This window comes from Rhinolophus sinicus, chromosome 3 (assembly GCF_057876585.1).
Source record: "Rhinolophus sinicus isolate RSI-liver-muscle chromosome 3, RSI-T2T, whole genome shotgun sequence".
NCBI lineage: Eukaryota > Metazoa > Chordata > Mammalia > Chiroptera > Rhinolophidae > Rhinolophus > Rhinolophus sinicus.
In genome coordinates this window covers 167040391-167052638 of record NC_142503.1, presented here as the reverse complement: position 1 = coordinate 167052638, position 12248 = coordinate 167040391, and the positions used below count along the sequence as shown (strand labels likewise).

At 40.7% G+C, this 12248-nt stretch overlaps 1 protein-coding gene across 1 annotated transcript in view; it reads left to right on the top strand.

Annotated features, from left to right (window-relative positions):
• The window catches only part of CCDC175 (coiled-coil domain containing 175), a 48766-nt gene that overhangs the window by 26201 nt on the left and 10317 nt on the right, over positions 1-12248 (top strand). The window contains exons 11-15 of the mRNA XM_019725827.3: positions 2039-2110; positions 3190-3325; positions 3881-4012; positions 9517-9655; positions 11529-11608. Coding sequence (XP_019581386.3) covers positions 2039-2110; positions 3190-3325; positions 3881-4012; positions 9517-9655; positions 11529-11608 — 559 coding nt within the window. The remainder of the gene's footprint in view (positions 1-2038; positions 2111-3189; positions 3326-3880; positions 4013-9516; positions 9656-11528; positions 11609-12248) is intronic.

The window sequence follows — 12248 nt, the reverse complement described above, 5'->3', positions numbered from 1 at the left end:
AAGATGATAAAACAAACATGGTAAAATGGTAGCAATTAGAGAAGTTGATGAAGCGTATATGAGAATTTTTTGTACTAATTTTTACACTTATCTGTTGACTTTAAAACTATTTCAAAATAAAGAAAATATATGTATATGGGACCTCTTTCCTCACTCTTTTCTCTAACTGTATAATATTCTTTCATAGGTGATACTGTATTTTATTTAACCAGTACTCTATTGAGGGACATTTGGGTTTTTTCCGTTTCCTATGTTACAAACAATTTCCAAAGTTAACATCATGTAACATATATTTAACATATTTCTGTCCACCTATGTGACTAATTCTTTATAATCAAGTCCTAAAAGGTGAATTACCGAATCAAAGAGGGTTGCATATTTTTCATTTTTGTAACTATTATCAAAATGCCCTGCATAAATATTCTACCACTTTAACACGAATGTTGGGCATAAAGCAACAACTTATACTTTAGTTGGGCAGATGAGCAAGACTCACACACATGCCATAACTAGTGAACATGGTACAACTGACGAATAGAGTGTAAATTATCACAAACAATCCAAGGATGAAAGAAGGTGAAGTCAGAGAGTTCTTTGTTATGTCAGGATTTAGAACTTTAACTACACCTTTAAAAGCAAGTCAGATTTTTCTGTTTGCTTATCAAATAGGGGCAAAATATCACCACTCACAGGGAGATAAATAATTTGAATACAGGACAGTGAAGAGACCAACATATAGAAAACTTAGATGGGTGGCGATGAAAATTTGACACATACCAACAGACATTGAGAACACTGTAGGAAGTATAGCATTTTGACTGCTTATTTATATATTGATAAGTAATATTTTTAAACATCTATTTTTCATCATGTCAGCTTCAGAAAGGAAACTATCAGCTCTTCCCTATGAAGAATAGGAAAACAGAAGTGGGTTGATTGGGATTTTATTTTCCTCACGAACAATGCAAATTTATAATCAATTGCTGTGTCATCACCAGGAAGCTCAGAGCCCAACATTGGTATCCATTTAGGACTTTTTATATTACTGTTGCTTTATTTTAAACTAGTTCAGCTCCTTTGTGGATTAAATTAAATGTGTAAATAAATAAAATCAATAAAGTTGGGACAAACTGGGAAGAACACTACATTTCAAGGGGCTGATATTAGGTTTATTTAGGTAGGAAATTGAGAGTCCATACTATGATTTCAAATAGAGAAAAGACATGAGTGCAGTTGTGTTTCTAGTCTATTTAACAGCATTTCATATTCTAAGTTTCATTTATGAATAGTTCTGTCTTTCAAAAAGATGGTCACGTTTTACTTATGTGGCCTTCAATTCATCTCTGTGCTTGTAGCACTTAATAGGGACAAAGGAAATTACAAATAATAAAGTCTTCTAATATCTATGTTAGAGTCGTCACATTTTCATCCACTTTGGATTCACCAGAAAATCTTCCATTCCTAATTACTATTTACCCTTAGTTCTAGAATCTCTATTGGCTTTCTGAATTATACAATGTATCAAATCATAACTCAATCTAAAACCCAGGGTTCCTCACGAATTTGTTGTCATAGTGTTATTTCCCTTCAGGTTTTCTGTATGTAGCGAGTCTGCTTTGGTCACAAGAGACCTGACTTGCTGTTCCTTTTTGCTGTCTTTGCAAATGATGACATCCTTTCTTGATGAGATCGCACCTCCATTCTGGCAATCCAAGTTCCTCCTTCTATTAAACAATAGAACCTTTCTCCAACAGCCTCCCCAGAATCTGTTCTTGTCTATCCTTGGGGACACACCTCAATACTTGCAAAATCAGCTTGCGCTTGCACAGAATTATAGCTGTCCTTTTCTTAGTCTGCCACTAAACTCTTTAGTTATTTCACAAAATGTTTTATCTCCTAATTAGGCGGTAGCCTTATTGTGCATAAGAATGACACATAAAGTCTTTTATGTATTCTAACAGCTCCCACAAATCCAATGTGTTTTTTCTTGATTTTAGATCAACACCCACAAATCCAATGTGCTTTTTCTTGTTTTTAGATCAACAAAGGATGTGTATCAGAAACAAATAAGAATCCTGAGTGATAACCTGGAAAGAGAAAAACAGAGATGGTAAAAAAACAAAAATCATCCCTTTGTGTTATAAATAATATATGTTATCTGAATGAACAGTGCCCTGAAGTAGGGAGGAAATCAGAATACTTGTTGGTTGCTAGAGTCCAAGGAACTAATTTTCCTCTGTTAAATTATGTGAGTTCTCTCAGATCTACATGTGTATGGTAGTTTGACTTTTTTTTTTTTTTTTTGGCATTGAATAGAACCAAAGTTTTCCATTTTAATCCAGTGAAGTCACCAAAGAATAAAATCGCCCAGATTTGTGCAGTGCCTTTTGCTCATCCAGACTTCTGTGTGGACCAGTAGGGGAGGTGATGCACAGGACAGAGGAGAGTGGTGAAGGTGACAGGCTTTGCAGATGGACTGCTTTCATTGCTGTGCCTCTTCCTAGCCCTGTGACTGTGACCGAGGCTCAGTTAGTTAATAATCTGTCTGCTCCCATCCCTATAAAGTGGAGGCTGCCGTTAGTAGTACCCGCCTTGTCAGGTTGCTGTGAATGATAAATGAGATGGTCCATGTAAAGTACTTTGATCAGCCCCTGGCACCTAGGAAGCACTCGGGGAAAACTTAGCTCTATTTTATCATTGCTGTTGTTGTTGTCATTGTTATTGATATTACTTATGAGATTTGAATTGCACATTTTTACCCTTCTCCAATTATGTAGCCTTTTTTTGTTTTGGCTGTGAACCCAGAAGCTTGAAATCTCTCAGTAGCACTTTGAGTAATTTAGGGAATTGCATTACTATTTCTGCTTGAGCCTCTTCTTTTTCCACCTGTCCCTGAACCTTTCTCATTTCTATCCTTTACCTAAAGGTGGTGAGCTGCCAAGTGTGATTTGTCCACTGTCCTATTGAATGTGCCAACACAACTTCTAACTTTGAAGCAACTTGCCGAGGTGGCATTGAGGCAGTTAATGTTTTATCTTATTTTTCCAGCTAGTGTGCATGGTCTACATGATCAATAACCCAAGCAATTTTGTGTAATCACAGTAGAATTTGTTTTGTTTTCAATTCCTTCATCTTTTCAGCAGACTGTCACATCAATTTCATGATGACTCTTTTTGTTCTCATCTCTAGTATTATAAATCAGTGGAAGATAGCTTGTCTGCGGAAAAAATACACACGTTGGATCGTCACTATACACGCTGAATTACAAACACTAATAGATAAAATTCAGGTCGCAGAATTGAGACGCATCAAATTATTACAAGAGGTAAGGGAACTCAGTGGACTTAGTATTTGTCCCCTATGTTGCATATCAGTAATTTTCCTTCAATGTTTAATATATCCAAAAGGTATTTTCCTTTCTGTTGACTGCATGTTTAGCGTGAATTGTGTAACTTTCTTAAGAAATTTATCTATTTGCTGTTTGTTAAATATAGGAATTTAGCAAACAAAGCAGCAATTCTCTACAGAAAATGTTTTTGAAATGTGTAACCAGAAACATGATAGTTTTTAAAAAATCTATTTCTAAAAATAAAGAAATCAAACATCATTTATTTAGCGCCTGTGTTTGCCCTCTGCCCACCCTCTATCCTCTGCCTCTCCCATTCCCCATTTTCTCATGTCATTTGTAGATATTGTTTGCTGAAGAAATTAATCTCTGGAGGGAAGAAAATCCCTCTCAGTGGTTACTGAGAAATAATGACCTGAAATCAGAGCCAAATCTTATGCAGAGAGATATAAATTTACCTGGCTATTTGAAAATGTAAGGATGACTGCTATAAGAGAAATGACAAATCCTTCTTTTGTTTTTTTTTCTAATTAGACCAGTTCTAGAGAAAAAGAGATCAATGAATATTTGGCACAGATTGAAGAAATTACATTAGATTTAAAACAAGAGGAGGAAAAATTTATCGTCAAAGAAAAAAAGTTAATTCAAGAGTTGCACAGTTATGAGGTAACTGTTATTTTACATCTAAGAATAATTTTATATGACTCTATGCAGGGGAGGGGGCATATTTCATGCTATTCTAATCAGTTAAATGTAAAATAAATCTTTAAGTATGAAAAAGGTTACAATTTCATTCTGAATCTTTCTTCTTTTCCCAAAACGTTAATAGAGCAACAGGAAATAATATTTTAGGTAAAAAAAAAAAAAAAAAAAACATGCACTCCAAGTTACATAGAAGTACTGGCAAAATACATGGAGACAGGTGGAATGGTTCAGGAAGCCTTGCAGAGCTGGCATGAAAATGGCTGGGGACAGTGACAAAGGGTGAGGGAGGCCAGTGAGGCAGGCCAATCTGAGAAATCCTCCTTAGAGAGAGGGCAGTGCCGTGACTTGGGAACTGCCAAGAGCTGACCTTGGATAAAATAGGGCATAGATGCTAGGGGAGGTGGAGAGAAAGGACACTGAAAGCACCCAGGAGGCCCAGAGGTGGCAGGTCTTTTCAAGAAAACGCACCTTTTCAAGGTGATGGTATTACTTTGAAAGGCAAGGGCATATTTCTTAGAGATTGATATTGGTAGAGGAGCTGAGGAAAAAAGGGATGGCAGTAGTAGCCTTCCTGAACTTGATTTGTTTTGAAAAGGGAAAAGAGGCCCAGCTGTACCAAACAGGGTTTTTATTTGGAGGTAACAGTCCCTTGCTGTAGCAATGGAGTAGGAAGTCCTTGCATGTCCAAGTTTAGATCTTACCCTGGTCCAAGCCCACACCTCTTCCCGCCACACACACACCCTCTGCCACATCTGGCAGAAACTCTCTGCAGATAACTGATCCAAGGAAAGCCAATCCTTTCTAATAGGAATACTAGGAAAGAAGTAGACACGTCCTCCACACAAAAATGCTATGAGATAAACAAATAAAAAGGGGAATAAAACTTGCCAACAAATGAAGAACACTCAGAAAAATGGTGCCGGAACAGATGATAACTGTGATTAAACATTCCTTTGTGAATTAAAAAATATAATTGTATAGAGGTGCCAAGGAAAATCAGCAGTATGAGAGCGTAGGTACTCAGGGAAGAGATGTCAGAAGAGGATGCCAGAAGTGGGAAGAGGTGAAATGGAAACAGCACAACTCAGGGAACAAATATGGGAAAGACAGCATTGCACAAATTATACAAAATTGGAAGGAACAGAATGGGGAAGAGTCAGGGTGGGCAGCATTTCTCTGTTGGTTATACCTTATCTGGGTGCCAGGTATTCTTCTGGATGCTAAAAAATAGAAGAAGAAACAAAGACACAGAACTCTGCCTTTATGGAGCTGACATGCCAGCGGGGAGAGATTGAACATACACAAGATACACAAATAAAACGTGTAGCATATTTGATGGTTGGAAATGCTATAGAGAAAAATAAACAGGGACATGGAGCCAGTATATGTGATGTGGTCTGTGTGCCCTTTTGAATGATGTACTCAGAGAAGGCTGCATCCCGGAAGGGTATGAGGGAGCGTGCCGTGTGGAAATCTGTGGAAGGTGGTTCCAGGCAGAGGACATGCCGAGCAGGAAAGCTCTGAGGGAGGACTGTCCTATCTGAGGAATAACAAGGGCGCAGTGGGGCTGGAGCAGAGATGGGGGACAGTGCCGGGCGTGCTAGGCACTCATCTTCAGGAAGTAGATGCTGAGATGGAATTAGGAGTGCCAGGGATTACTAGGGAGAATACCTGTGAACATACTGGGCAGCGGAAGCCCTAGGCCATTATGTAACCTGCAAACTCTCTCCGGGGAGTCCTGGAGCAAGGATTGCCCATTAGGAGAGCCCTGATGCAGGCAGAAATAGCTGCACCCTTGTAAAAGCTCCTTGCTCAGTCAGTTGATTGGGGACCACCCCTCAACAAACATGATTTCACCTAAATAGCTGAGGCAACTCTGAAGAAGCCAGCAACTGGAAGCTGTCACTTAACCACACTCCTTGCCACAGGGCAGAGTCCCTCTTTGAGGGGAGATCCGAGAGCAGCATCTCCAGCTATGATACACCTTATAGGCAAAGGAAGTACTTTGTCTTTTGCTCTGCCTGGGCTAGGAAGCCATCAGAGGTTCAGTAGTGGCCCTACTGAAATTATCTGAGGGCTGAAATGATCTGATTTTGATTTAAACAGGATCCCTGTGGCTGCTCTGTTGAGTTGAATTTAGGAAAGCCATGGTGGGTGTACAAAGACCCATTAGGAAGCGAGAGCATGTGCAAGGGGTTCAGGCAGCTTGAACCAGGATGGTAACTGAGCAGGTGGTGAGAAGAGCTCGGCATCTCAGGTATTTGTTGAGACAGAGCTGACAAGAGTTCACCATCATACTTAGTGGTAAAGCAATGGAGACAGTCCTCTGGAGTCAGGAATAGGCTAAGGACACCTTATAACATTGCTTTCAAGCTTATACAGCACAGCTAGGCAAGATAAGTACATTAGAAGTGTAAGACTGCAAATGAGAAGATTGCTGCTTCAGTCTGCACTGTGCTTGCCAGGCTGTGTGCGCACTGGAGGGCTGTGTCCCCTTGCATCTGATTCACACAGAGGCACGGATGGATGGCAGCCCGTGTGCCATTGTTATAAAGCAACAACTCTCTTTACCCTCACCCCTCTCCCTTGATAATCATCGTCAATAATGCCTGGCGGGTTGGAATCCGATTTATGCCTTAGGTTTCAGTGGCACAAGGAGCCCCAAACGGAGAGGAAGCAATCTCAGATTTTGGTTTATGGAACCATTTTTGTACCTTTGGTGAAATCATTCTTCTCACCAGTAGCAGGATCTGTAAGCTGACAGAGCCCACACTCTCGGGAAGGGAAAGCAGAATCATCAGCTTTAATACTGAGCAGTCCCACTACCACTTGGGCCCCTGACCCATAGATTCTAAGGAAAACAACCCTGAATATCAGTCACTGGTTCAAAATATAAACTTCCAGATCTTGGAGGTGTTGTGTTCCAGGCCGTGCTGTGACTACGTTTTTTATAGGCTTGGCTTCACTACCAGGGGGCCTGCACTCCAGTTCTGTTAGCACTCGCAGCAAGCGTCGGCATCATTCTGATCCAGCACTGACATCTTGAGTGCGTCTGGATCACTAGGTACAATGGCTCTGTATCTGGTAGGGTTCAGGAGGAGAAGCAAAGCCACCAGGACAGGGCTTTATTAGAGGGTTTGACCTGCAGTTGTGGGAGCCACACAGTCTGTGGAGACAATCTGCAGAGGCTGTCGGCTTTGCCTCTGGAGCTGGGGCCTGGAGGCAGTTGGGAAGGGAAGATGGACAAGCAGTAGAGAAAGGCAAGGGCCACCTGGAAGTCGAGGGGTGAGCTGGAAGTCGCCAGTGTAGAGCGGTACCTGTGTCCTGCACTGGTCTGTGCCCTCTCCGAGGCTCCGACTCCAGGGAGTTGCGGCAGAAGCCTGAGCCTGTCACCCCTGAGCGAAGTCTGCACACAGCTCAGGAATCAGGGAAGCAGACGGAGAATTGGAAGGAGCTGAAGAAGGTGCTGGCCTGACCGGTTGCCCCACACCAACAGGCCGAGCCAGCAGACAAACACCAATTTGCCTGAGCTGCAGCAGTGCCTGGTACCCAGACCCTCTCAGCCTGAAACAAGAGCATGGTTTCTTGTCAGGGCAGCGCTGGCCATGCAGACAATGGGAATGAATGAATGCACTCACCTCCTTATCTGCCTCCCCCCACCCCCCAGGCTGTTTGTGTTTTAGAGAAGATAGCAGAGATAACCCACCTTTGAGTTTCTTAACACTGCAGTCTGGAGAAATTTACTCCTGGTTCTGCTGTGTCATACTTTTGAAATTATGGTGTTTTATGTGTGTTTTTTTCTTTCGTATTATAAAGGATTCTAATGGCAATTTGGAAGGGGACATATGAGGCCAGTGTATCACTGTGTTAATTAGGGCGTGAGTAAACTGCTCTATCAAAGAGATGCCAAAGGCAGTGAACATAATAAGCAAGATGTGTCGTAAAGGGTTAGCAACCCTCTCTCCTTTATTGGGAAATTGGTCTTGACTTTTTCACTTCTTCCCCTAGTAGCCTGATAAAGGTGGACTGCAGGTTGTATTATCAGGTAACATTGCTTGTCTAGTACGACCTGACTGGTATGCTGCATCTCGAATGGGAGAATAACTGGTGGGAAACAGAACACGGGGCTTTCCTGGGGTTGGACCTCTTTCAAGTGGGCATGTCCTTTGCAGACACCTAGAAGATAAGCCCAAGAGATGTCGGTTCCTATTTGAACATGCGGCTTCCAAGCCAGGGAGGCTGTCTCCCCACCAGCGTGGGTTTCTTTCTCTTGCATCTGAGTTATCACTTGGGTGGGGTCACAGGACACTAACCTCTGGTCGACTATTTTAGGGTGCTGCCTGCTGTGGAAGCATGCCTGGTATTGCCCTACTGACACTCAGGGTTTTCTTCCAATTATGTGTGGATACAACTTGGATAAAAATTAAAATTAAAGATTTTAAGAGTAAACTGGGTGAAGTATGGCCTGTTCAAATCTTAAGGGTCTGAGTGTCTAGTTGAGAAGAACCACTGATGCGGTCATTACAGGAAGACAGACGTTTACTTCTCTGTCTCGGGATAGGCAGTCCAGGGCTGGCAGGGCAGCTCGGCCATCCTCAGCACAATGCTAACATCTGTGGGTCAAGTGGCAGCTTCCATTCTCACTGTCTTCCAGCTAGGGGAGGGACGAAAGGGCCGAGGGAGCACACTCCCCTTCTTATTGTAGGGACAAGACCCAGAAGTGGCACATACCATGTCTACCCATTACACACCTTGGTCACACTTACCTGCAAAGGAAACAGAGAAATCACTCTAGCTGCAGCCATATGTTCAGCTAAAGCTCAGGAGTCCTGATATTCAAGGACAGGAGAACGGATAGTAAAGGTCAGCTGGCTGGCTATGCCTTTGTCATCATCTTAAACCCGTCTAAAAGAGGGGTTTATTTCTAAAAGAGGTCCGACTATTATTCCATGTGAAACTAAATAAAGCCTGAGTTTGAACAATTAAGCAGGCATCTTCATGTTTTGTTCTGGGTACTTTTTTATCCATTTGTTGTAGAGTTGTATCCAATTATTGCTACCCCCTCCCCATTTCTTATTTACATGCTCATTTCTTAGAACCTATGTATGTTCTGGTTTGCTGTCTGGTTGGGGTTTTGTTTTGTTTTTATAAACTATTAAGAGAAGTTTCCTCAAATGATGTGGTGTACATAAATGGTAGCATTAACAGAATCATAGCAATAGAGCTATAGAACTGGAAGGATCCTTGGACAACCACTGAACCTAATCTCTTTACTTTATAGACTGCCAGAGAGTCAGTGAGTCAGCCAACAAACATTTTTTAGATATCTAGTATGTGCCACATACCTTGCTGTGTACCTCGGGGTAGGAGGCTATCAAGACAGAACTTACACTCTAGTCCAGAGAGTGTAAATTGTGTAAATTCTCTAAAATCATACCTCACACTTAGCTTTACTTTCTTTAAAGCAAAGATTTGTTAAGGAAATGGAGAGTGCCAAAGGAAAGGAAGAGGAACTAGTCAAGTATCTTCCACAACTTCAGGTGGCAGAAGAAGAGTGTAAGCGCAAAAACCGACAGGCTGAAGAACTCAGTAATATTCTCTCAGGTACATATGAAGCATTTATTGACCTCAAGCCCAGGTAAGGATTTCACTGTTGCCTTCTAACATGAGACAGGTCACCAATCAAAGCCAATGGTGGCATTCTCCCAATTTCCCATCACCTTTAACTCCCTCTTCTCTACTTTTTATCTCATCTACTAATTTCCTCTCCTCCACATCACAAAATCTTACTGTTACTATTGTCAATTTTTTTTCTTTTCTCTTTTAAAGATGAAAATTAAGAATTCGTAGCAACTATATTATGTGGTTTCTCTCCGTACTTGGTAAAGGTAGAACCAACTTTTTTATCTACTACCATGTGGAGATTTTTTTCTGTTTCTTAACATGAATTTGCAAATTATATCTCATTTCCAGCTATGACTCACTATTTCTCAAGTAGGTACCCCTCAGATTTTTTCACTACCTTACCCCTGAGTCAGAGATAGGTAAGAGCTTGTCTCAGGTCAGGGGCTTCATTGAGAATGTGAAATGTGCCTGAAAGTATGCATACTCTGCGTTCTATTCCATGACGTAACCAAGTATGTGTTTAATCTAAAAATCATTATTTTCTCCACACACAAAAAACCGATGTGCTCATCTAGCCCTGCACCCAGAATTTCACAGATCCAGATTCATCCCTAGAGGTGTGAGTCTTGTCTTGTATTTGGGGAGTAGAGGCCACTATCCAAGAACTCCCTATAGGTTGTGGAGCAGGACAACTTCCAGAACGTGTATCTTCTAGAGGATGGAAGAAGTGCCCTGGGAACTGAAAGGCCAGGACCAAAGTTACAGAAAGGACTGGAACAGGAGCAAAAAAAATAATGTGCACTCGGATGGGAATGAGCTGCTTGCAAAGACAAATATGATGACAGGAATGAAGTCAGTCTGTGTCAAAATAGGACAGTCACATGGAAACCCAATATGTTCACATGTGAAATGAACAAATATTTAAAACGAATATGGTTATTGCCCAGACAGGTGGATTTTTAAGAATATAAGAATATTATAAGAATAAGTACCTGAGTACTTGGCCTGGTTCCCAAGCCTCAGGTGATGTCTGCTTCTTGTCAGGTTTTCATTTAGTCAGCTCAGGTGAGTTTTCTTGGTATTTTACCCCTTTTACTAAGACTCATGATAAATGTGTACTCCATTCCGAATTTTCTACTTTCCAACATTTCCTCCAATCCGTTCTTGCACTAAGTAGAGGATGTATGAAACACTGTAAGTATGAAAGTAAGCAGTATATTGCAAGTACCAATTCCCTTAAGGTTAAAAAAAAAAAAAAGAAAAATTCTGAAGAAAGTAGAGAGAAGAAGGGAATACAGGAGAAAGGAAGGGGGACATAAGAGCAATGTGCTTCAGAGAGTAGGAAAATATCCTCATGTACTTCACCTGCCAGCAGTGAGACTTCCAGAGGATAGGAGGAATATCAGGGCCCAGGATACATAAAGAAGCACGATGTGACTTTTGGATAAGGATGATGGGTAAGCCACGTGCATCTAGCTTTGCTCCCTAATGAAACTTCACAAAAATGTGTGGGGGCGGGGGGATGGGAGTAAGCCTGCTGTGTCCTCCTCTTCTATATTAGGAAGTAAGTAGAAAATGTCTTAAAATGACAAATCAAGAAATAGCCATAGGAGCATTTTTAAAGAAAATGGAAGATGAAAAAGCTAAAATGAGTTAAAAATGGTTGATTTGAGTAGTCGGACATCCACCCAACTACTCAGTGCAGCTGGGGGTTACCTGAGTGCTGTTTGTTACAAGCCTTCTAATAGTATCTGACTTTCCAAACTGGCGCATGTCTTGTTTTGATGAATGTTTTTTGAACTAAGGAACATTGTGAGTAGTTATTTTCTCTCTCTCTCTCTTTTTTTTATAGCACAAAAGCAGGATCAGGATTTACTGAACAATCTCATTTTTCAAATGACAAGAGACTTTTCAAAATACTTTAACAATGTGGTAAAGAGCTGATGCATTCATTCTTCTTTCTTTTGTTAGAAAGCTGGTATATAAGGACGGTAATACTTACCTGGCACCATTGGAATTTTCAGGAAATCCACATTTATTAAACTTACCCTTTAATACCAATGTTTTCCAATTTTAGTCCCAGCATACACACACACATACACAAACACACATACATACATGTATACATGTATGTGTATAAATGAACATACACACAGAGGGAGACTCTAGAAGCAACTAACATGTACCATGGGAAAATAATTGGGGGGGACCTCCATTTCCTTATTTATAAGGTGGAGATTGGATTATGTTTTCTAAGGCTCTTTTCAGATCTGTTATTCTGGTAAATTTCTATAAAGACGAGGCTAAGTGGTCAGAGGTGGCAAGGTGTGGGGAGAATAGATGAAATGGGAACAGGTAAAGAAATGTTGACTACTTTTTAAAAATTTATGATCAATGGTTAATGACAAACATGTATGTGGAATTGGTTAATTAAAAATGGAAACTTTCTAAATATGCGCTGATATTAAAATTTTAACATGTTATGGATGTAGAGAAATATGAAGGGGAAAATAACAAGTAAGCATACTGTATAAACAATTCTATTTTGTTAGTAAGATGCTGTTAGTGATGA